Source organism: Botryllus schlosseri, chromosome 7 (assembly GCF_051294905.1).
Source record: "Botryllus schlosseri isolate E-star chromosome 7, Bs_hap1, whole genome shotgun sequence".
Taxonomy (NCBI): Eukaryota; Metazoa; Chordata; class Ascidiacea; order Stolidobranchia; family Styelidae; genus Botryllus; species Botryllus schlosseri.
The window spans coordinates 17,836,789-17,862,847 of record NC_137242.1 but is presented as its reverse complement, the minus strand read 5'-3'; the positions used below and the strand labels follow the sequence as shown (position 1 = coordinate 17,862,847).

The 26,059-nt window shown below is 40.0% G+C and overlaps 2 protein-coding genes and 1 long non-coding RNA gene across 3 annotated transcripts in view; 2 read left to right on the top strand and 1 right to left on the bottom strand.

The window, feature by feature from the left end:
- The first annotated feature begins 55 nt into the window (after positions 1-55).
- On the top strand, positions 56-6,619 carry LOC145442316 (ectin-like). The gene is made up of 3 exons (XM_080320211.1): positions 56-195; positions 2,849-2,998; positions 6,298-6,619. Exons 1-3 carry the CDS (start codon positions 156-158, stop codon positions 6,519-6,521), a joined length of 414 nt encoding a protein of 137 aa, XP_080176337.1. The 5' UTR covers positions 56-155; the 3' UTR covers positions 6,522-6,619.
- A 16-nt stretch (positions 6,620-6,635) lies between these two features.
- Positions 6,636-11,472, top strand: LOC145442312 (uncharacterized). Its single transcript, XR_013916020.1, has 3 exons — positions 6,636-6,776; positions 7,091-7,267; positions 11,277-11,472. It is a non-coding gene; the product is annotated as an uncharacterized LOC145442312 (long non-coding RNA).
- Positions 11,473-20,407: 8,935 nt separating this feature from the next.
- LOC145442933 (uncharacterized) overlaps positions 20,408-26,059 on the bottom strand; it is a 356,044-nt gene continuing 350,392 nt past the window's right edge. Inside the window, exons 2-6 of the mRNA XM_080320983.1 lie at positions 23,096-23,215; positions 21,079-21,156; positions 20,766-20,837; positions 20,649-20,706; positions 20,408-20,584 (exon numbers count right to left, since the gene is read on the bottom strand). Of these exons, the coding sequence (XP_080177109.1) occupies positions 20,503-20,584; positions 20,649-20,706; positions 20,766-20,837; positions 21,079-21,156; positions 23,096-23,156 (351 nt within the window). The 5' untranslated portion in view covers positions 23,157-23,215 and the 3' untranslated portion in view covers positions 20,408-20,502. The remainder of the gene's footprint in view (positions 20,585-20,648; positions 20,707-20,765; positions 20,838-21,078; positions 21,157-23,095; positions 23,216-26,059) is intronic.

The following is a 26,059-nucleotide window of genomic DNA, read 5'->3' as shown; positions in this document are numbered from 1 at the left end:
TTAGCCAGAAAGCAAAAATCATGTCGACTAGTGTACTGTTTTCAGGTTGGGATCAATGGAGCGCATGGATTAGTTGTAGTGTCACATGCGGCGGAGGGACGAGGACGAGTTTCAGAAGATGTAGTCCAGCAGCGGGTTCGTGCACTGGAGCATCAATGAAGACTGAAATGTGTAACCCACAACGTTGCGCCTCTGGTAATTTCTTGGATAAGTATTTCAAACTGGTGCTGTGGGTGGCGGCCGGTCATAATTCGTAGAAAGCAATGTGTTTATACACACGTTTTGGACCGATGATCCGTAAAATTAGATCTTGTTTCAGAGTCTTCTTATTCGTTAAATCCGTGATTCGCAACGTGGGCAAAATCGTCCCATAATGTTAGCAATTTGAGCACCAAGGAGGAGTAATACCTTAAGGGGCGAGTGGGGGCGAAATGGTTAGAACGTCCAGTGTCATGAGCATTTAGTTAAATCAGCGAAAATGCATGAGAAGAGAGCTTAAGCTGCATATTATGCTAAAGTTTCCCTACAAATAAGTCAACTTCGGAAACTAGACGTGGAAACCGGTTTTCCGAGCACCTACTTGGTAAAATGAACTCTTTCTGATTCAATTCACCTGCGATCAAAGTTAGGTGAATAAATTTCCCATTTTCATATTCTTTTTCCGGATCCTTGAATATGGAAAGGGGCAGAAAATTGTTTCGGGCATGATAAGGGGGTGATGAGTCGAAAATGGTTGGGAAACACTGAGTTCAATCGTCACAAATATATGTTCCTTTCACATTTTATCTATGGGCCTTCGGATCCTCAACTGTGGAGATGTGCATTATTGCGTCAAATGATATCATGTCACGCAGCTCTATCTACCATTTGAAGTGATGATGTCACAATATGCGCCGACCGTGCCCAAATTAACTTTGAGAAATAATTATTTCTTATATAATCGTACTAATGATTCGCTTTTTGTATTGATATGGGCATCTCATTATGAATGAGTTGAGACCAAAGTTATGAATTATTTGCACTGCTCATGCATAGAGGACGAATCTATAACGCACTCCTGAAGCGTTATTTCCAAGTGCAGTACTAAAAGTTGGGTTTCTAATCGAAAATAGGCATGCACAACGACTGTCAGATTGAGGTGGAGTATCGATACAGACACGTGGTCTGAAATGCTAGATAGAGCCCTGGTATTATTGTATATTGTGCTGAAGAAATGGTACTTGGAGGGCAGGGACATTGAATCATGCAGGGACTTGATTGAACTTTTTCTTAGTATATTTCACCGTTGGGGGCGTGAAAGCATCTTAAAGTGGGCGATAAGCTGAAAATTTTTTCCACGCTCCGCGCGATTTACACCCAATTCCTAATTATTGCTCTGTATTTAGTCTCAATTTCATATTTGAAAATATCTCATCCATAGTCCTAAGCTTCCGTGCCATCAAACTTTCCGCTAGGTTTGCTGGCATCCTGGTTGCGTTTTCTTATATGACGATAAGGAGAGGGGCAAAATCTATCACCAGTATAAGGACAAGGGCGTGTCTCAAAAAGTTTGAGGACCACTGTTCTAAGGTAAATACTTCCTGTGTTATTTTTCAAGGTAAATTTCTTTTCTCAATCTCAAGGCCCACGCAGTTTAAAAGGTTTCAACTGCTAAAAATCACAGAAATCCTAAACGAGATTGACATAATTCGGATCACGAGTGCGATTTCAGATTGGCCACTCCAGTTTTAATTATTATACTCCAGTTTTAATTATTTTAGTTATGTTCTTATAAAAACGATTCGCGCGTGTATTAGGTAGATTCGTTCTCTGTATGCGTAGAATTCGAGTATTTATATTTTATCGACAAATAGTATAAGCATGTTTGAAGCTAACATGGTTATGATTCTGTCAGCTTTGTGTGTCTTAGAACTGAACCAAAAGTGGAATTAGTAAATATATGAACAGTTCGCCGCTCACATTTAAATTTCAATCCTGCTCTAAGAATCGGGACAAGCGACTTTCATCTCTATAGTTTTGACAAATTGGTTATTGAGGTCGACCAGCCGAAGAAATCTCGCCACTGTTTCTGACGCGTGTACGATATCATCAAAGCAATGTTTGTTTTAAATGAGCATATTTATTATATCCCTGTCCTCACTATATAATGAAATACCAATATTAGGTTTTGGTTTATAATTCACTATTTTATATAGTGCGGCCCGCGAATGGATTCAGATGTTGAATGCGGTCTGCGAGCTCAAAAGTTTGCCCACCCCTGTATTACAGTGACGCTTGCCCTTTACGCATTGTTCATCACAACACAGATATTTGTTCAGTTCAGTTTCATTGAGTTGATACAGTTCGGCATTCTCAATTTCTTGCAGTGCAGTATCTTTTCGGCTTTCATCGGACGACTTTCAAGCACGCGCATGTACTCTTAAGACATTTCCTACTGCATGCGTCCGTCTGCGCTGGCGACTTTTTTGAGATCGTGGCTTACTCTGTTTCTGGGCCTTTTCAATACACTGTTTGTACACCGGCGTCGGCGATGAGGAGCCCATATAACGTTTGACTCTTAGAAGTTGGCCCGAACCGGCATCCGAACAACTGTCATTGGTGATGGTGTCGCGACGCTGGCACTCACCCAACTTTGCCGCTCGCTTCCCCTGTAAATGATCATAACAACAGAAACACTATGATCACCAAAATTAACAACAACAGCAACAACAGTTAGCGAACGCGGCCGATATTGCAAGAAGCAAGTTTTCGGATGAGGTGTTGCGGGACAGGGATTACCTATATACTTGAATGCAATTGCAATTACTAAATAATTTGGAGCGATATTACAATTCGTCTTTGATTTCAGAATGGGGTCAATGGAGCGCATGGAGTAGTTGCAGTGAGACATGTGGTGACGGGAAGAGGAGACGTTCCAGAATATGCTATTCATCAACTGGTTTATGCACCGGAACTTCAACGAAGACCGAGACTTGCAATATACAACCTTGTCTTCCTGGTAATTGCATGAACAAAAGTCCCAATTTGAAATTTTAGGAGTGAATAGTATGGTATGGTATGGAACGGAACATTTCTATATTCACACCTATCCCACTCGTTACTTGTAAATTTCCATGCCATATCATGAAAAATACGACACAGTTACAGAAGTAAGGTAATGTATTTGCTTAGCATTACCAATTGGTCATCACAACTGCACGATTCATACAACACTATCAGTTTCTGCAACCGATAGCACATTTCACTGTGCTGCGAATATTCAATTGTTATAGCGAATAGTGAGTGAGGCAGATTCGTCTGTGCCTTACCTGACTATTGTTCGTCTGCGCTGTCATGGTACGTAATAAAGTTGAATTTTACATTCCATCGTGAATATGAGGGGTTTCCGTTGCCCCCTTCAAGTCGTTATAGCGCAGCCCTGCGTATTGTGCGGCCAACGTGCAAAATGCTGCCCGCGAAAAGTTCCTTCGATTTACTGGTGTTCATGCGTGTAAAACAACTACTGTATAAACCGATGCACAAATGCGTTTACTTTGAAGTGTAGTTGACTTATGTACCGTGAACACGTAGCTTACGTACGTCATGAGTGTAATACAGTTTCAAAATAAAGCCAATATAGCAATTTATTCCATAAAAATTACCTTTACATGTCACTGTTTCCATATTACAGTTCCTATATCGTTTGTTGCCAAGTCTGTGCTTTAAACTGTGCTTTAAACATACGTTTCCAAATCCTGATTCGTGAAATAATGCAATTAGTGCACTTGATTAGCGGGCATCCTGACTCACAAACGGAGGTTAATCTCGGCTCGTCCTCTCCCTCTCGTCCGTGGAGGCGGTGTCTTCAAAAATCCTAGAAGTGTACCATGCTACAAGTCAGCTGCTCCGGAATTAGAATAAAGAAAATTGACCGGGTGAAAATGACCATTGTAGTCGACACACGCCATATGAATACCATAAACAAACGAAATCACTCACACAAGATATTATGTCAAGCAGTGAAAGATGCCGCTACGGTCCTACATTTTAAAATGATTTTGGCCCTAAATATATGATTACTGAAACCAGCCGTGAAACGTTCTTTTTATTTCATGCTGAGCACTGAGAAAGTATCCGTGTTTAAGGAATTAATTTAAAGTCGGCATTATGAAAAGATATGCAGTGAATACATGGACGCGGCTGATGCGGACCTGCTAGCGAAGCTTTCGCAAAGCACCAAGGTTGCTTTACCAAGCCACGCAGGGCTAGGGATGCATCCTAATATCAACGCATCCATTTAGCAACGTCGGGTAACTTTGTAATTCACTGCTTTCATTTTAGAAATAAACATTTTGCCCACCGGAAAGAACATTTTCTCACCCCTTATCTTGCGCCATGTTTTTTTATCCGAGCTGACACAGCATTTTTCTGAATATATTAACAATATATTCATGTTGTTTTCTGCTAATCCTGACAATATTGTCAAATATTGCCTACTAATAATTGGTCATTTTTCACTACAATTCTCTTTTTACCTGTGTTCAATACATCAATGTACAATTGAATGGTATATTCGCATTGGAATGAACCTGAATATTTTCGACTCATTTCAATATGACAATACTATTCCATTGTTTTTTGAAATTATGTACCTCCAAGAAGCTCTTCAGATAATACATCGGTTTTGAAAGATAATACACGTCCCCTACGATGACTTTCCTGTACAGAGAACTTCGACTTCTTGAAATCATTCATATGATATAGGCAGGGGAGTCAAACATACGGCCTGCGGGCCGCATCCGGTCCGCCAGACGATTTCATCCGACTCGCGAAGCAATTCTGAGTTAAATTTAAAAATGCTTGTATTATCCAGCAAATTTGTAGCAAATGTTGAGATTTTTTTTGCGGGAAAAACTTTCAATAACTAGTCCCTCAAGAGAGTAAATATATTCTAGTCTCGTTATGCAGTGAAATGGCTTGTATCATTATCGAAGAAAGCAATAAAAACTCCTTATGCAAAAGAGAATCTGAAAGTCTGGATGTGTTTTGTGTCTTCAGTCAGCCCAGTGGCACATCGCATTTATGCTCCAATATCAAAGATAGATGCATTTTATCAAAAAAGAGAACAATGTTCGATGTCATAAGATGTGAGAAACAAAAAGATCTGCTGCTCCATTGCTAAGTAATGCCAAGATCCAATTACTTGAAACTGCCAAATCATATAGGCTATTGTGAACGACTTTACACCATCATGCCATCCAGATAAAGCTGATGGAAGATGAGTACTGCTGTAATGAAGAAAATAAATTTCAGCAATTTCAAATAGCCTATCAACGAATATGGAATGATTGCGTTCACCGCAGAGATCTGGACTGATATCACTGACAGAAAGGGAAAGAACCAGCGTACACCGGCTTTCTGATCACCTTGTATAAAGAAGCAGGGTGGCAAGATATGAAAAATTAGGATCCAATACCTTCCAAAAAAACGAAAAACTGAAAATCTCGTAGTTACAGTCCGTCAAAAGATTATTTCGCTTCTTACACCGATCGACATTGACTTTTCCTTCAATAGCAGCATCTAATGCTGTCACTGAGTGACTATTTAGTACATGAGACAATGTCGTTACAGAGAAAAGATCAGCCATGTCCTCTTTCACCCTGGAATCAATAGTTACATAGAACAGTTCATGGAAAAGTCTAGGTTGGTATAATTACTTCAGATATAGGTTGGGCTTGGTGTCTTTGAGTTTTTAATTTATTGTTCGTTTTGTTCCAATCTATACACCGACCTGTGAATTTGAAACTTAAGGTCATATTGTTTTGTTTCAATTTTCAATTACAACCTTTGAGTTCTTTTTTGCAATATAACCTTTACATGTACAGCATAATCCACTGCTTATGTAGTAGAATATAGAAATAGGTACTGGCAGTGACAGATGATTATTATCGGAGTTTTTCGGATCGGATATTGCTCATTTTAAGAATCACGCTTCGGAGTCGGATGGGAGTCGGACTACAGAATTTGTAGATCTACTCCGCACTAGTACATAGGCTATGCTTGATAATAAAGTATTCAATTGACTATCAAGGTCATGAGACAACATTTTAGAAACAGTTTTTGGTCCGGCCCGCGAGCGATTTAAAGGTTCGAATCCGGCCCACGACGTAATTTGAGTTTGACGCCACTGATGTAAGATGATTGGCATCGTTGTATGTGAGATATGTCTCGTTGTGATCGAATAAATGTGCTAGTGTAGCTTGTATACAACCGCATATGTTAAATTGCTTCTTTCATAAAATTCGATGTCATTAACAGCATCCTACCATTGGTCTGCTGATTACGTACTCGTGGGCTCGTGCAGCAGTACATGTGGACCTGGCTTTCAAACCTATGGAAAATACTGCACTTCCATGCCAGCCGGACAAATCGTATCTCATCACCTGTGTAGATCAACTAGACCAACTACAACTGGCTCTTGTAACCTCGGCAGTTGCTTAGGTGATTTGAGGATGTTGAGATTTGACATGGTTTTAGGCTAGATTACCAACCACGCAGTAAGAACGAAAATTACCACCCATAGAAAGAATGATGAATAGCGACCTGTCCGTTATATGCAATTCGTCATGACTTTGTGTTTCTGGTTGTAAAAGGTATATTTAGGAATTGACAAGAATACTATGGTTTTATTGCACGCTCAACAAGAAAGTCTCGATTAATGCTTGCAATTTTATTTACAACACTAGAGACGAACACCCCGTGGATTGATCCCAAAGTCATTGGACGTCCTGTTGCAGGTGAAACTCTTTGAATCGCTAATGTTTACTGAATGACCTCATGCTATTTACAATTTTGGTAGTTGAGAGCGAAAACTTTCCAACAATCAATGTGGAGTAAAAACGATAATGTCATGATTGACAATATCATAAATGTAAGTTACATTGGCATGTATCTCAATTGTAAAATCACAATAACTACGATAATTTATTTATATAATATATTTGTACCCGATTCTGATCTTGTAACTAAACAATAGTCGTGTATAGCCTCGACATCTGTAAAATCATTCGTAATCAATGACTTCATTTTATTAATGACCTCTCATTTACAGTATCCTACAAATGGTCTGCTAATTATGTCCTCGTGGGCTCATGTAGCAGAACATGTGGGTCTGGCGTTCAAACCTACGGAAAATACTGCAGTGCAAATGGACAAATCGTACCTAATCATCTATGTGGATCAAATCGACCTACCACAACTGGGTCTTGTAACCTTGGAAGATGCTTTGGTATGTTGTGCATGTTGAGACATGGTATATGGTTATTGACTTGTTTACCGAAGTTGTTACTGATAGATTACAATTTTCAAAGGCGATCTTTCGGTTATTGTTACATTACATGGTGTCTTTGGTTTTGAATTATTTATTAGAATGTTACAAATGGATTTCATTCTTCAATGGGTGATTATATTGTCTTCAATATCTACATACCAAAAACGCCCTCTATGCTATAGAGCAGGGGTTCTTGAACTTTTTAGACCGCTTCTTAAACCGCCCCAAACATCGACATGAATGCATTTTTAATGTCAGTATGCTACGTATTCACGGGCATCTATGAAACGGAGAAGGCACAGACAACAAGTTGCACGCAATGCAGTTCTATGGCAAACCGTGATTTCAAACCGGGCTGTATTATTTTGCCATGTTGGTCACATTTGTACTGCGGGGCACATATTTCAAGGACGATACTATTGAGTGTCGACTATATTTTCAATACCGGACATATCAATAGTGATGGTTTTGGCTAACCACCCAAAATTTAATCGCATTTTCCGGTAGTGTTTGTCACCGCATTTCAACCAGTCCTCTGTAGGCGAAAGCTTCCTGTTTTCATGTGTCCCGGCGCGGGCGGTAAGGGTGGTTTCGAAATGCCGCTGAACAACCCCAGACTAAAACACCGCACCAGTGGCGTTAACCTATAATAGGAATATAATGTTATTTCACAATTGCAAATAAAGTTGATTCATTTCTGTAAACTAAAGAAAAGGAAATACCGGGTGTGGCAGTTACGGTCGCGCACTTTCCCTCCCTTTACCCTGCCCGAGAATTACACGTGCGAGTTAGAGCTTTCCAGGGAAACAGATGTCGGAAGAATGTTGTTATGACATCAAACTTTTTTTGTCATACCAAGATCGGCATACCGTCATGATGAAGTCATTGTAGTTACACATTTATGCGTGTCTCGCTAATCGGCTATGGCACCCACTACAGTGACCTTGTACATGCAAAAACCATGCGCAGGATATCGCGCCATGCGCGATTTTTTTTTATTGTGACAAGGAATTTAACAATTGCTCTGGGCAGGTCGCGACAGAAATTTATAACCTTCGCGACACATGTTTAGGTCAATTTCAATACTTTAAGAAAACCTGTTGTATAATCTATAGCGGTGGTTACCAACCTTTTTGGATGTCGGAGCCGCATTTCAAATTTAGAGTACATATGGAGCCGCATGAAAACACTCAAATAGGCTACTTATAAAGGGAATTTAAAAGTAACTAGCCTATTAGGGATGGTATAAACCCCTGAAAGGTTCTGATTCGTGTGAACGTGGACCTTTTTAAAAAGTTCTGTGTGAACGCGAATGTGAGCCTATGATATCACGTGACAGCATATTGCCAATTGTAACCCTTCATCTCCGTAAAGTTATATATTAATGTACATGATAACTATAGCAACGACTGGGGCCATATCATGCCAAAATACTGAAGTACGTGCTGACTTTTTAAACGTCACCTAATGTATGAACTAGACTGGAACAATCAAATGCTATAATAATTCCACAAAATTGCTGTGCCGACAATCTCGACGACGAGTCGGCTAGACCAATATCCAACACCCCGAAAGTACGGATTTGGTTTATATGGTACAATAAGATTATCAACTCGAGATAGATCCCGTACACCTAATAGATTCTATGCATCAGATATCGATGCATTCTTTGTATCAATTACGTTGATGTAAATAACTAATTCGATGACTAATCGCAATTCACTGACTTCCTACATGTATTGCGTTTTTGTTCATTCAAAAATTTGGATTTGAATAAAATAGTATTTACTATCATAAATAATTAAAGAATTGGTCACCGTAAATACTATTTTAAATAATACCCTCCGTGTTCGTTTCGAGTAATAAAAAAGCTGACAACAGATATTTGAATTTTATTTCCGTATAACTATCATATTCTCCATGTATCCTGTTTATAACGGTTTTGCATTGGTGTTTTCGCTGCTGTGAATAACTTGCTTTGGGTCCGTTTTTCCATAAATCTATGAACTCTGTATGCACTTGTTTGCATTCTCGAAATCGGCTGTTAACGTGAACGTCTTATTGTTTCTTACGGTGACTTGATTGAAATCACAACACGGCTGTTGGATGGTTATGGCCTATGAACATGCTCTACATTTGCTATCATTAGAAATTATTTAATGACAGTATTTCTTACCAATAATCCCAACATATGCAGTTAGAAACATGCTCGATAATACACGGATTTTTGAATCTACTCAAGATTGCTTCGCGGGCGGGATGAAACCCATGGTTGTAACCAAGTCACAAGGCTGCGAGTCGCAAGTCAAACTCACTTTTATAGTTTTGACTGGAGTCAAGTCGAGTCATTTTCAATTCACCACCGAGTCAAGTCCGAGTCCAAGTCAGCGAGAAGAGGGTCGAATCCGAGTCATCGTATCATAGGGTTACCATATTTTTGTGAAGCAAATTCCGGACACTCTTTAGCGCCCACTAGCGGATTTTAAAATGAGGTGTACCACATTGTCCATCAATATGACGTCACAATAGCAAACCATTGCCCATCGACTGTATACACTATACAGGAATGGAGTGGAACATTGGGCCATCTGTAATGTGAGATCTGGTGGTTGCTATACTTGCTAGGGTCTACAATAGATTCCTCTACGGGCCGGATGATATCATCTGGCGGGCCGTGTCTGGCCTGCCAGGATTGTGTTTGAGAGCCCTGCGGTCGGTGCGGTTATCTGTTTAAGTGTTTTAATCAGGTCCGAGAGAACATTTTTACTCCCCTCCCCCCTTCCGTCCAAAAAAGCATTTGGCTGTTAAATTTTATGCATGAATTCTCTCAATAACATTGATTCTTCCGTATATTAGGCCATTGTAGAATGCACCAACAGGTTGCAGATCCGGTGATTTCCAGCCTTTTATGGTCGCGACCTCATTTCCCATTTGAAAATGTTCCGTGGCAAAGGTCAAGACTTGATAAGCGGATTACTAAAAAAATTCAGCTTGCCCAAACTTATCTAACGGCCTAGGAAGCCGATTACGTCCAACATCAGATAAAGGCGAACGACCGCAAGATTTGGAACCCCTGTCTGTGACGGATGCATCCAATCGACCTTAACCAACTCTAGTAATATACCGTTATATCTTATAATTGCGGTTACAATCAGACTTATTTCAGTAAGTGATGGTTATTTATATTTATTTTGATTGCATTTTCGGCGAGAGTAGTGCCAGGTGCCCATACTAATAGCATCATACGTTGCATTAACTCGCGCGCAGCACGAAGAAAAATTTTGAATAGCTTAAATCTGCTTGAAAATAATACTGTTTATGTTGATTTACGAAAGAAAATTGAGCCTGCCTGAAGCCTTCAAAATTCCGGACATTTAGGCATATTTTAGAAATTCCTCCCGGACGCAGATTTTTCAGTGAAATTCCGGACGTATGGCAACCCTATCGTATTATGACTCGAGTTCGAGTCCAAGTCATTGATTTAACAGCGCAGTTTACAGTTAAAGCCTTGTTAAACCCACATTTTATAACTCTGTTTGGTGATATCGAATGGTTCGCATGTATAATATACTAATTTCCTCACTTTTAGCACTTTCTGGTCGCATTTGCAAGTAACAGTACCAATAGACGAAATCCCAATACTGCGGTAACTTTACTATTCTTCGAAATTACAATGAAATGTCGGCCTTTGCCGTCTGAGTCTCGAGTCATATGTCTTGGTTCGAGTCATGCACAATTACTGTAGTCCAAGTCTAGTCAATATATAAATTGACTCGAGTCGAATCATTTCCGTATTTTGCTAAAATGACTCGAGTCAAGTCGAGTCATCAGAAAATCGTGACTCGAGTCAATACCACCCTGATGAAATCTTCTGGAGGGCCGTATGTTTGACACCCCTGCTCTATAGTATGGAATCTATAGTATTAATGTATTTGATATTTTCAATATATTTTACCCTATATTACAGGATTCCTCGGGTGACTCATCGTTACGAAGAACCTCAATCATATAATGCTACGCTCGGTCGAACATCTCATTGTAGAAACGGTCAATGAATATATTAGATTGTGCGAAAATTCTTTGAATGCTATCGGCGAAATCAAATTAACCGCCCTTGCGTTTTCACGTGTAATTTCGTGAAAATAAGATTAACATTTCCCGTGCCAGGATGTATGCCTATTCCATGTTTCAGTATTGAGCAGTGGTTCTCAAACTTTTTTTAGAATAGGTAAATCACGTCAAGCGCGATTTTTTTCGGTTTATTTCAGTATAAGGCTTTGCGAGGAATTTTTGGACATTGTGTAGGAGGAGTGTGACATGGATCATGGAACATTGAGCCGTTGCGAGACGAACCATCGGCAAGTGATCCCGATACTCCCAGGAGAATGATGCCGAGCGCTACATTTCCTCAATAGCTCTCGCTTATGAGCCCTTCTTTTGGCTTTGAAATCTCGATTTGACGGATTCGTAATGATACCTTTAAACCCTAATACCAATCGCTCTCATGTTGTTCCGTCAAAGCTGGAAATTGAGCTCAGTGGACAGTGCAGAGAGCTGGATTAGTGCTGCCACAAACAAATAGGAAAAAAATTTCACACATAAGAATTGGACCACAACAAATTGGGTTGCTTTGGAACTGTGGTTCTTAGTCAGGGGTGGGCAATTATTTTCCTCCGCGGGCCAAATGACAAGTAGAAAATAAGTTGGCGGGCCGAGTGAAAAATCGTCCGGCCCGCGACATAATAGTTAGTTATTACAAGAATATGGCCCGCCGTTTCATAATGAGTTTCAATCTGCAGTGCAGCACTGCTTGGAAAGAATGCTGCATTGCTACGATATAAGTAGCCTACATGATATTGGTCTATCGTTACGCCATAAAACGTAGGCGGTTGAAGTAGGAGATGGAGATTCTCTGTAGAGTGGACTATATCAGTGCTTATCGATCGGGTGTATCTCGCAACCAAAGGTGTATACCATAGTTTTTAAAGGGTTTACCACTTTGATGCGGTGTGTGACAATAAAGGTGTCCTTCCTCTGCTTGAAACGCTTGAAACGCTTGAACGCTTGAAACATCTCAGACGCAATGACAGAATCTCAAACTGTTTGAATATGGATAACTAGCCTCCGTAGATTAGTTAGCCTATCTATAGTTTAATTCACCAGAAGGCATTGTGCGCCAAGACAACAAACCTGAATAGTGTTTGGGCCACAATGATGAAAACTGTTAACATGATTTTGTCTCACAAACTGAATCACCAACAGTTACGCCAGATATTACTAGAAGCAGGGAATCAATAGTGCGATGTCTGGTTTATATGCACTGTTCGTGCATTAAGTTGAGCAGCTATGCTTGCACGAGTGTATGAAATGAGAATTGAAATACCAATTTTCCTTACAAATACAAATATCGCTTGCTCATAATCTTGTAATCAAAATTGAGTACCTAATCTTGCTTTCCTGGTATGGCCGACATTTATTGTCACATCTGAACAAATTGAATTTGGAACTTCGGGAGGAAACAACCGAATAATGAGATGTTGAGGTGCATTCCAAAAAAAAATCTGCGACTCCGGGAATGTCAACAGTATAAAGAAAATTATGCTCACTTTCCTATACTGGAGGAGAGAAAACCTGGTACCAACACTACATTTGTAACTGTGATACGAAATTTAAATACTGAATATTCACACCCTTTTCCAACATTCCTTCTCTACAATATAAATTCTACCTATTCAGTAATCCGCTTAATGTGGACGCCACTACCATTGCCTGAAATTCTTAAATGGGCCTTTTTGAAATGCGATGCAGTTGAATTCAATGACAAATTTCATACAAAGAGCATATCGCTGCATGACTTTGACAAAGAGTACGTTCTTGAAATATGTCTTTATCCCAGCCTGACCAACAATGCAGAAGAAATTGCATCGATTTTTCGTAGCACGTACGTCGTACGCATGTGAACAATACTTTTGAACAATGAATTCTTGAAGAGCAAGCTAAGATCACGTATTTCGGATGCCCATTTAGAATATGGTCTGATTCTTGCTTCATCTGACTTGTTTTCAGAAGTTGAAAACATTTCACAAAGCAAGCTGGGTCAATTGTCACATTTATTCTGCGTTGTTGAAGTGTAAATACATGTGTCTGGTGATTGGTATGAATAAGGTTACTGCAATGTAGGATAATATACCAAAGTGAGCGTAAAATATAGTATTAAAGTAAATCTGGCCTGCCAAAAAGTTTTACACTCGAAATTTGGCCCGTGACTAGCAAAAGGTTGCCGACCCCTGTGTTAGGCAATAAAAAAGTGGCGGTTAATTTAAAAATCATCTATTTGTCGTCACGAATCGAAACAATGTTAAGCATGATACATTTTTAACTCTATTTAAACCCCTATCCAGGTTCTTCTATTAAGTCACTAAAACAGTGGTTCTCGAACTTTTTTAGGCACATTTCCCTTTATGATAGTGATAAATTTTGACCCCCCCCCCATCATGATATCACAAAATATTACAAAGAGCAACGCGAATGCTAGCAATCCAAACGGATAGTTTGATGGCATGTAAAGGTTATGGCTGACGATGAGAGAATTCTGAAATATCAAAGTCGGACAATACACAGAGCCATAACTATAATACCATAATCTCTGGGTAAATCGCGCAGCGCCCGACAAAAATTCATTTAACTTCGGTTTCGCCCTCTCTTCAGATGATTTCACGCAACCCCCCCCCCCCCCCCAGTTCGAGAACCACTGCACTGAACAAACCTTCTTTGAATTTCAGCTTTAGGCTTTCTTTTTTGTTATGCCCGTTCATCCTTTATGGGTGATATGATGAGTCATACAGAAATCGCGAGCACTGATTGACTTGTTTTACGAATTAGGGATTTGGAAACACCTCACGTAACAATTTAAAACAGATACTGCATAGTGCGTAATGCGACAATGGCAACAAAGAAGGTTTGACCAAAACTATATGGAAAGAGTGATTCCTTGTGACTTTAATTGCTACTCATACTTTGCCACATTGCCTTTATTTTGAATCTGGATTATGCATGCGAGGTACGTTGGCAGCGTAATTGTGGCAAATTAATGAACAGGCTTCGGAGTCAAGAAATTTCCTGTTTACTTGATACAGCCTATGGTTTTAGTCCAGGCGTCAACATTCAAAAAGAGCAGGTTTTCTGCTATGAATTCCAAGCAGCCTTTCCCGGGCCGCACAGAATGGCTTCGCGGGCCACACTTTGCCCAGGTCTGTTCTTAGGAAAATGGTAGGAAAAGGGCAACAGTACACCTGGTTTCGACCTTCCGCGAGCATGTGTTCCGGACAAAAAAAATCTAGATTAATCAGAAGATCTTTGTGAAAAGATAATGTGCATAAAGACTGAAACAACCATAATTTTTAAGAAACGTGAATAGATTTCATGAATTTTGTCAAAATAGTTTTAATGGTGGCTGACGCTACACGGTTTAACGCTTAAAAATCGAGTAGGCCTACCACTTTTTCTATATTTGAACACACCCTATGCGGCTAGATTACCCGATTACGATAAGATAGTTGGAGGCCAAATTACGATACCATAGTTCCAAACATTCTTTCTCAGCCATATTTAATTTAATAAATCACGTCAGAAGGGAGACGATACGGTCGGTATGAAAAGAACCACCCTACCCGCTGCCTAAATTATGCTTACCGATACTTCCGTGGAAACATACTTGTCACTCCATATCTATTACGCGCGAAGCGCGATGGAGATCCTGGACTTTCGTTAAATTGTGTGATAGTTAATTATTGTTGGTAATCAGGGAAACAGACTATAAATTCTCTCTCTCTTTGGCCACGTTCTTAAACGGACCAACAAAATATGTTTGACGAAATCGTCGATTGAGAAACCACATTGCGTATTGAGATACACAATATTGGACAAACACATATGATTGGCCGGAATAATTCTTCTCAGTGATTCCAAAATGTGTGCATCTGCACACATCATCAGAAAAGGTCATCCATATGTGTATGTCATCTCAGATGATATCATCTGCCGCCGGTTGCATTCAGTATTGAAGTGTCCACGGTCTCACTTGAGTAGCAACGAGTCATGTATTCAGCCGGTGTGCGCGAGAGATCGGAAGTTTGAGAGGGATTTTGTGGTGGACGCTGGGCATGCAAACTATTTATGACGTTACTAGTGACGGCACATGCCATCCAAAGGCAGGTTAAATAAGCGCCAATGCTGATAGCCACGAAATATAGCTCGTCGAGTGAGACGCCATCCGCATGGGGATACCAGGTTGTCGGTTTTGTCCTTCTCTGTAGAGGAGATGCGGATAGGAAATTGCAAAGTATATGTTCGAATTATGTGTCATTTCTATATTTATCGACTATTATGAACAGTAGTGAAAGCTTGACCGCAAGTTATCTCTGCTTATAGAGCACGCATATTTGGTGGTGTGTATACTGCTTAACTGCTCAGGAGCATGAAACGATCTCGGGTTTTATTACAGAAAGTAACGACTTCTGCTAGTAAGATATATTTTATTGATGGCTTTGATGGCACTGGTATATCGGGCATCCAGCCTATGCGGGGCTTACCAACTTATGCTCCATTCAACTGCATCGTTATAATGTATACTATTGATTTGAACGAATGAGGGATAAAATATATTTTTTCTCTCGGCCTTCCCGCTGTCTCTCTATCTCTTTTCGTTGTACTATGTACGCTTGACTTGACGCTAGACTGGATGACGTATTGAAATTTTAAACGTCGCGCAACATTGTCAGTATATAATTTGCAACTATACCGTTGTACCAGTCAATAGCAGTGGCGGCTCGTGACAATATCGGGTGGTGGGGCAAGGGCTGCAAGCGACTTTTTATCAAGATGACGTCACAATGGCGTTTTCCAACGTAAAGAAGTAACTTGGTGGTACGGTAACACGAACTTCCCGACAACATTGATTTTAACGTATGTGCCGCGAGAGGTCTGCCGGTCAGCTGTGACTTGAAGTGTGGTAACTGCGTAAACGGCGTACGGAACAAAGATTCGACACGGTTCATGTTCGCACTATAGCTGACTAATTATCTGCAGAAATGGAAATGACTATAACTCGAGAGATTGCGTAAGCCTAACTGGAAAGGTCAATGAGTTCGGACACATACGCGATTGTTATCTCATAGATTGGACATGTCATATTGAATCCAAAACATCATTCTGAAGAACTACGGATAGCAGCCTCTGAAATTCAGTCCCGGTACAGCATAGGAGATTTTGGCCTTGAGGCTGGAGACTGTCACACGACACATACGGCTTACGAGTGTCTATATGTCTGCTGCAAAATCGCCTTTTGAAAATATATTACCGAATAAATACGTGGATGAAAGCCGAAAACTTGGTACACTGATACATGAAATCATCTAGAAGTAGCCTCATGACCGTTTTTGTATGGTACACTATCAAAATTAATACGAACAGACCAACACCGAATTTTGCGTAAAATTTACTGAGGAATAGGCTGATCAAGCGATCTGCTGTTAGCCGCGATCGAAAACTAAACAGCTATGGCGCTTGACACTCGACAGGGGTTGTAATTGTAAGCAAATGGCATGAAGGCCACAATTTCACGGTGAAATTGACATTGGAGAATATAAAATAAAAGTAAATATTTGAATGCAAACCGAGGATGTTAGTAAACTGTTTCATGATATCATCATCTCATCACCTATCTCAGTATGGAATACAGTTAGCGTTAACACAGATACGCCGGCTTTTGCGTGAAATCCGCAATGCGTTAGGTAGGCTGAGTGTCAGATCAGCGCACATCTCTACCATACTCGACCTTGATAACCAAATTGCTGCCCTAATCATTAATCATTGAGTGCCAACCTTGAGACTTGGCACAGCGTTCGATACTAAAATCAAGACATACCATGCAAAAGCTCATGACGGATCTAGGTAAGGAACATCGTTAAAATCAATGGATATCAATACCGGCTTTGCGTAAAATATGTTTGCGATAAATGACGAGTCAGCTCTCACTCGACTTAGGAAACGAAATTACCACTAACATAGTTCAGTGACAAACTTGAAACTTTGTACAGTGTTCGATACTAACATTAAGACTTACCGTACCAAATGTCATGACCGATCTCGGTATGGAACATCGTCAAAATCAATGGATACCAATACCGGCTTTTGAGTAAAATCTGTTTGCGATATAAAACGGATCAGCACACACTCAACTTCGGAAACGAAATTACTACCCTAAACTTTAAGTAGAAACCCTGAAACTTGGGACAGTGTTAAATACCACCATCACGACATGACATACCAAGTTTCAAGAATTATCATGGTGTGAAACACCATCACAATCGACCTATACCAGCAAAGGGCGACTAAACGCATATGACGGTAACCGAGTTCAGATATAGATACGATTGTTACATCACACCTTAAGGGCGACGAGGCTATGTTGCCCCACCTGCTCGGTAATTTTATGAATAGGAGAGAGTAAATCAGTGTTTCTTTATTGTGCGCGGCTTTGAGAGAATAGACAGTGAAAGCTTGTTATGAGCGCTACCGGGGCATGCCCCGGCTAGGCATTCGCAAAGCGAAAACACAGAAGAGAATTCGATTTTCGCAGAGACTTCGATATATATGGGCATTTACAAGCGAAATGACAAGAAGAATACGATTTTCGCTGTGATTTCGGTATATATAGATTGCTGTGCGTCTATAAATGGTAATGGAGTGTTATTGGACAGAATTTTAGATGGGGCAATGCCCCAGTTGCCCTATAGGACGAGCCGCCACTGGTCAATAGCGAAGTCTCAATGAATTGGAATCAGGCAAGAGAGCATTCATTTAATAAAGAATTATCTAGTTGTCCAAGACGGCCGAGAACGAGGGTAAAACTTAACTTTACATGGCAATATTTCGATTGGTGAATGAATTTGATCAATAAATATACTATTTGCACTTATGGGGGGTCGCCTCTATATAGCAAAGGACTCATTCGGCAAGGACAGGATTCTTTGGCGTTTTAGACATAGCAATATCGACGGTTTCGGTGAACATACTGCCTCTGTCATTTTGTGCAAATGTTTCGTCGCCGACGATCTCTCTTCGAGCGCACAAGCGTAGTCCCATGTTGGACGACACGTTATCTCCTAATTGCGAGTACTGTTGGACTCGATTCTATAAATTACGCGTATTTATAATTTCTGGGAGGGTTTCCAATGCTAAATGCAAGAAATGTGACAATAAATCATGCGAAGTGCTTAAAAAATTCCAAGTCAAATAAATCTGCTGCGGAATATTCTACTTTATGGTCATATACGAAGATCTGCGCGGAATGTGGCTGGCCGCTGGTTACGCCAATGCGTCGAAACTGATGTTTTTGTCATCATCAAATTTCGCGGTCAGGATAATCAAATTTTGGTTGGCCTTTCAATTTTACCTGATGTTATATCTAATTTCGAGAATTACCACAAAACCTTCTCGCGGGCCACATTTGGCATGCGGGCACGGTCTGGCCTCCCCTGATCTGTATCATTACTAATAACAGTGATTGATAGTACATGAAAATCATATCATAGTTATTATTAGTAATTTAAAAGATATATTTGAAAAGCAATTATTTTAATGATAAAGAAGTTGTTGTCGGAGTCGAAGTCGGGGTCATTTTCACTAACTCCGACTCCGACTCCAGCCACCACAGTTAATTTCCCCGTATTGCCAATCGCAGAAGTGAATTCGGGAGGGTTTGAACCACAGGATATGAGACCGTACCCAATTGTTGTTATAACAACCTTGATTTGACCCTGAATATACCACACACAACTATTATCTGGTTTATTATAGTCAAATGGTCCTCGAGCGCGATTAAAGCGCGAAATATTTCCAATACCGAAGTCCCAAAAAGATCGACTGCTGGACTTTGACCTCTTACCAGGACCGAAACTGCTGCAACCCAAACCCCCAATCGGTGAGCTCGAAGCGTGCCCCAAATTATTTCGGTGAATGAACATAAGTTACACATCATCTTTGGACGACTTGCCCACGGAAGATTACGCATATTATAGAAAATTGAAATAGGCATTTCAGCGTCGGCCATTACCACGCCACGATGCACGAAGACATAGGAAGTTCCGGTCAATATGGGACTCCGAGAAGCGTGTTAAAAAGATCGTCAGCGAGAAAACCTTGGCCAGAGTGGATAGCCCCTAATGTTGACTGTAAACTTCTATGTATATAAGTCTAATTGTCCATAGGGGCTTAAATCGCTCGTGCCGAATTTTTCATGTCGTCGCAATCTGCACCCCGCAGCACAAATAACACACACCAGAGAAAATTATTTACCAGTGAAAAAATACTAATTTTGAATAGCGTGCTTACTTCAGTTTAATGCGTTCATGCGTTTCAATATCTGTTGACTGTATTGCGACGTGAGGTAAAAAATAACAAATTGTAACGAGTTAATTGTACCAACGGGCACGCCCGAACAAGTTCAATTATTAATTACGTGGTCTTCATTTTCCAATACAACATACATCGCTACTGGTAAATTTGATTACGTGAGCTGAGAGGATTAAAATTTTATAGCGACATACATATGCAATTACCACCTATTCATTCATGCATTATAGAAAATTTTGGCGCCTAGGTCGATCAGGCCACACAAACTTTGCTGACCATCGAAATATCGCGACGGGGTTCTTGGGGGCGAAGCCCGCAGAAGTTTGGTCTATCACGCTATGGGTGCGCATGACAATCGTGTCTTTAGGAGGGCTGATGAAGTGCTGTTACGGCCCTCCCTCTTACCCATTGTCTTTATTAAAGTCCTCACACTATGAGTTGGGGGGCGCTGGAAAACGATCGTTTTGAAAGGTTAAGAACCACTGGTTCAGAACAATGCCAATTTTGAGACTTTGGGGTGTATTTCAAGTGGTCCCATTGCCCTGATTGGATTTTATTGATCCAAAGCTTTTAAATTAAGTAGTTCGTAAGTAAGTTGTCTCGTGCAATTATGAAAAAAAACTATTTGAGTATCTCAGAAAAGTAGAAGTGCTTCGTTCCTGACCACCTCCGTGAACATGCAAACGGTGATGTAGCATATGCTGCTAATAATAGGTAGAAGAAAGGACCAAAACAGCAATATAGTGCATCTACCCGATCTGGTGGCTTATATCCTGTTCTTAGGTACATGAGCCACCCATAATGATGAAGCAGTGGCAATGAGGAGGACAATCCAGATCACTTATGCAGTCACCTGGAAAATACAAAATTAAAAATTGTTCAGTGAAGGATTTCACGCACTCTTGTCTTTGCATTTACCTGGAAACACTCTGATGAGCTACAGTAAAAACCAGGCAGGCAGTCCAATGAATTTGAGCAGGCAACTTCAAAATATAATCGATAACAATTTCCAAAATTATTTTTTCCGGTTTGAAACGCATACCTGGAACACAATTGTCCCTCTCCATGTTGCATCTGTAGCCAGGCGGGCAGTCAGTAGTGGCTTTACACGGTACTGTGAACAGAACAAGAGTAGGCCGAGACGTGAGTAGACGTCGCTCTCTGCATTTACCCTCCAGGATATTATTATCGAAGGAGCTAAACTGTACCCGGAAATTGTACGATATAAAAATGAAATACTGCAATATCAAGAACACAACTACAGTTACGATCACAAATAAAACTGCGGAAATGATCGGCATGGGAGATACAAAAGAGTCCTCGTCATTGCGGAGCCAATGTGGCAGCTTACTCACTTGGGTAGCATCTTTTCTCAAACCAGTGGCATTCGTAACCTGGGGGGCAGTCCCAATCGCGCTTGCAGAGCAAATCCTCTAAAACGATATAAGCATGAACAATTATTGTATATAAGCCATACCAGTGCTTCTCAGAGGTTTTCAATCACTAAGTGCATCTACTTTTTCGAAGTACTCAAGTATTCTTCCGCTACTTCTAGTACTTACTTAAGTAAAGCAATTTTCCGCTACTTCTACTTCGTAATATAATACTTCTCGTTATTTGTAGAAGTAGAAGTATTGTATATATGTTCCTAACTATCTCTAAAAATGGTATTTTACATTTCTCTTAAACAAAATCCGTCATGTGAGTTGCTGAGCTTTCAAGGCTGTACCAGATGACCGACAATTTCGTTTCTTCGATGCGGCCTTTTCAGTTGCTATGTTTTATATTTCAATTTTTTGCGGCTTACAATGAACAAAATACCAAATTCGTCTGCCCTCACCTATACTTAGATTTGTCAGATAACATTTCCTATGCAATTAAATTTGAATACCGATATAATGATCTGACTCGTAACAACTAAACTGGCGCATTGCGTCAATAGCTTCACAATCACACGTAAGGCTTCATAGAAATGTCACAAAACGGGTTATTTTCTATTACGAGCCGCTATGTTTGAAATGTAGTATGTGTTTGGTTAATTATCATTATTCAGCAGTACTTCTCAACCGTTTAGGGTGAATTGAATCTATAAACATTTCATGCCATGTGTATACTTTTTGAATTTATGACGAGGGGGATAGATATCCTACATCAGCCATAGACGCTATTACCTTCAATCTATTACCCCGTTAATGAAATATATATGAGTAATGCGGTGTAAAAATTCTTGGAATAGTACCCGCATCATATCTTTGGAATATCGTTTCTGAGCCGAAATGACAGGAATAGACTTCAAAATAGTTCGCGTTCGCTCGTTAAGTAAAATGATGCTCCTGCGTGAAAGAATCACGATTAGGTGCTATTCATCATTATTGCTGTTCTGGGCGTGACTTGAATCCGAAGTGTAACTTTTGCAATAAACTCATTTCGTTTTGTAGTATTAGGCGTGAGTAACAGAAATGGGAGTGGCGAGATAGCGCAGTGGTAAATCCACGGCTGGGTTCGAGTCCGACCGAGGTCAACTTCAGAATTCCAATACCCAAGTGTTGGAGTTTTATCGCCCCCTGATCCGCGTATGCGTTGTCCTACAAAAAAGCATAGAAGTGGGCAGTTTCGGAATAAAAATGAAGAATATCTGCCGGGTGTAAATGACCATAGTCGACAAATACCATGGATACCTAAAAAAAGCAATGGAGCATTTAAATTTATCATAGTGTGTTAAAAATGATGATTTTCATGTTGCATCAGACATAATAAACTGTTGCCGACATTTTGACAAAGCCGTTACGTCGACAACCTGCTGCTACTTGAGAGTTAGGATTGATGTACGGTCATTGCTGTTGTGATGAACGTTTAAAAATGTTTCGAGAGAAGGACTGTTGAAAATGATGATTTTCATGTTACATGAGACATTGTTAAACTGTTGTATATGGTACATATTGTGTGTTCGTTTTATACTGTACTAGTGTTTGGAATACTCTGGAGCTTTGATGTCTGTTCTCGCAGCATGAGTGAGAATGTCTCATATTGAAAGTGTTCTGGTATCTTGTGTACGTTCGAGTTAATGTTTTGATAATCGAGTAGCCTATATAATTATTTGATTCCGGCTTACCTCGTGGTAGTACGATACGTCGCTCGCTGTATGAACGGGTCCGCTGTAATATAGCCTACTCTTCTGTGTGTGTTGCACTAGTGTTTGTCAAGTGTAAGGAATAAGAATCTCAAGTCGCAGGTGTAGATTCTGAATTTCATCATAGTGATACTGCTCTTGATATATTTTAACAAACGACGTATTAGTTCGAAAGAAGAAACGTTTTTTTTTTGGTCGCGGCGACTATTGACTCAATATTCGTCCAAAATATATCAACTTACCATAGGCTCCGCGAACTTTGCACAGACTTAATGTTAGAAGAATAACGACGATAATTTTCATATTTGACGTATTTTTTTCGGCGGTACTATAACGGGAAAAATGTTGCAGATTATTAAGATCTGAAATATCATGACGAAACCTTAACATATTAGATAACATTACTTGGAATGTACAAGTATAAAATCGCGTGAAGCGCGATGAAAATTTCCTGTTGAATGAATCACTTTGAAAAATACTGACGAAATAATTTTGGGCCTCCTTCGAGCTCTCTCGATTGAAGGGGTCTATAGGCTGCCCTTCTATACTCTGTATAACTCGTGTGTACAATACCGTTCACTGTTCCACACACGTCGCGAAACACAGTGATGCATCATTGTGTTTCAAGCAATTTTAGGCCAGTTTCAAACAATTCGTAACGTGATTTCGTTTGATGGAGCACTACAGAGAAGTGGAGAAATACTTGTTTTTCTGCAAGCATTACTTATTTCTTATTTTTTCGTTAAAGTTGCGATGTCTGAACATTCAATATAATGAGGCAAAGATCTCATGCGACTTTTACATTATGCAGCCTGCAATGATTTCAAGGGCAGACATTTTAGACCGACACTACAAAGATTTATGCGCTACTCTAAATCTTCAATCCAATACGATTCGTTATCGAACTGCCGTCTACTTCCGTAGGAAATTGATATTTGGTAATAAATTGCAATTATGACTATTTTCATGTTACAAGAATATAGGCTTACCATATTTTGGAAATGTAAAAAGAGGACACTTTTTCAGAAATTTGCAAGATGCAAAACCGGAGTAGAATTCTCAAAAACCGGTGAATTTTTCCCACTTTGTGATCGGTTGACTAAAAAAAAGGTCGTCTCTTCCGCTCAGAGCTCAAAATACCGTTTTTTTCTCCACTAAAAAAAGGTCATCTTTTCGCTCGGACCTAAAATGACCGTTTTTCACTCCTCAATACCCGCCGGAGCTTCAGTTCTGTGCTAATTTGCGGCATCTCACTTGCAATTTGCTTTAAATCTTACCTAAATTTTCAAAAAAGAGGACAAAATCTCAAAAAAGAGGACAAAAGGGCGTCCTCCAAGGACACTTTCAAAAAAGTCAAAAAAGAGGACAAATCCTCCAAGAGGACGTATGGTAAGCCTACAATAATACTACCCGCCGAAGACAGTAAATCTAGATTAAATACACTCCATTTCGAGTTTGATGCACACTGTTTTGAACGTCGTACGACGTATGACCCAGCAGTCATACAATGGCTACTTCAGCAATAACTGTCAGTGATTACACATTCGAAATTATGTTCGTTTCTCTTGGCAGTATGCTGTCATCGTAGGCGTAACCGGGAGACATAAAATGCCGTTTCCTCTACCATTCTGACGAACATTGTGAATCCATACATGTCACTGTACGTCTCACCCTATTCGGCCGAGAAGATTGATGTAACTTATGAATATATAGGTTCTAAGCGAATAACATATCAGATATATATCTAAACTTCCCCTAAATCTACAATTTTTCAAGTAGCTCTGTGGCTACACCAGTGGGCCATAGCCCACCGTTTCAGGTTCCCTGATATAGGGTTACCATATTTTGGAATCGGGAAAGGATAACACTTACCAAATCAGAAAAGCTAGTTGATCTAAACTGAAATCAGCCGATTCAGCTTTTTTTTGCTGAAAAATTTGTTGATAGACTAAAAGAAAGCATCACTTTCGTTCGACTCCCGATTTACACACTTTTACTTGAAATTAGTGGTGGTGATAAAACAAAGGGCGTCGATTTCGATCGAACCAGGAATTTCGTATTAAGCTTCATTTATGCCCTTTCCCTCGAATCTATCAATTATTTTCTTATTTTTAAATGCTGTAAAGGAGGACGAATTGCCAAAAGGAGAACATCTAGGCGTCCTCGGAGTACATTTTCAAAAACCTGAAAAAGGGGGACAGGTGCTCCTAAAGGAGGACGTATGGTAACCCGATTTTTATCGCATGATTTCACACTGTATCTCAAACACCCTGCTTTGGGGCTTAGTACCACAACTAGTCCACGGACCCTTGGTTTAGAACCGTTGGTACATGTTTTGCATATGTGGAGATCAAGAAGGAGTGCCTAGGTAAAATGTCTGATCATGACTGGGCTTTACGGTACGGCACTGCATCTAGATCAGGGGTGGGCAACCTTTTGAGCTCGCGGGCCGCATTCAACATCTGAATACATTCGCGGGCCGCACTATATAAAATTGGGATCATAAACCAAAATGCAATATTGATATTTGATTATATGGTGAGGACATGGAGATAATATATGTGCTTATTTAAAACAAGCCAAACATTGCTTCGGTGATATCGTACACGCGTAAGAAACATATAGTGGCGAGATTTCATAGGCTGGCGGGCCTCCATACCCAATTTGTCAAAACTATAGAGATGAAAGTCGGTTGGCCCGATTCTTAGATCAGGATTGAAATTTAAATCTGTGAGCAGCGATCTGTTCATAGATTTACTAATTCCACTTTTGGTTCAGTTCCAGGACACACAATGCTGACAGCATCATAACCATGTTGGCTTCAAACACGCTTCTACTATGTGTAGATAAGATATAAATACCCCAATTCTACGCATACAGACAATGAATCGACCTAAGACACGCCCGAATCGTTTTTGAAAAGCACATCACTGAAACAATTAAAAAGGGAGTGGTCAATCTGAAATCCTACTCGTGTTCCGAATTATGTCAATCTCGTTGCAGCTATATCGTCGCTAACGTATTACATTTCATATAGAAACCATCTACTGTCATCCTAATTCATCCTTCAGAGAGGAGGTAATCCCATATGTACTTTAAATGACTAAGTTAACAGAAGTAATCCGACTAATATAGCAGACATTTTGTATTGCACCAGTCAGAAAAATCTGGCGTGGCATTGGAAGCACGCTTGCCAGCTGTTGATT

Coding starts and splice junctions, on each gene's coding strand:
- LOC145442316 (XM_080320211.1), top strand. CDS start 156: ATGAAGACTGAAATGTGTAACCCACAACGTTGCGCCTCTG. Junction 196..2,848: donor CCCACAACGTTGCGCCTCTG/GTAATTTCTTGG, acceptor CTTTGATTTCAG/AATGGGGTCAATGGAGCGCA. Junction 2,999..6,297: donor TATACAACCTTGTCTTCCTG/GTAATTGCATGA, acceptor TGTCATTAACAG/CATCCTACCATTGGTCTGCT.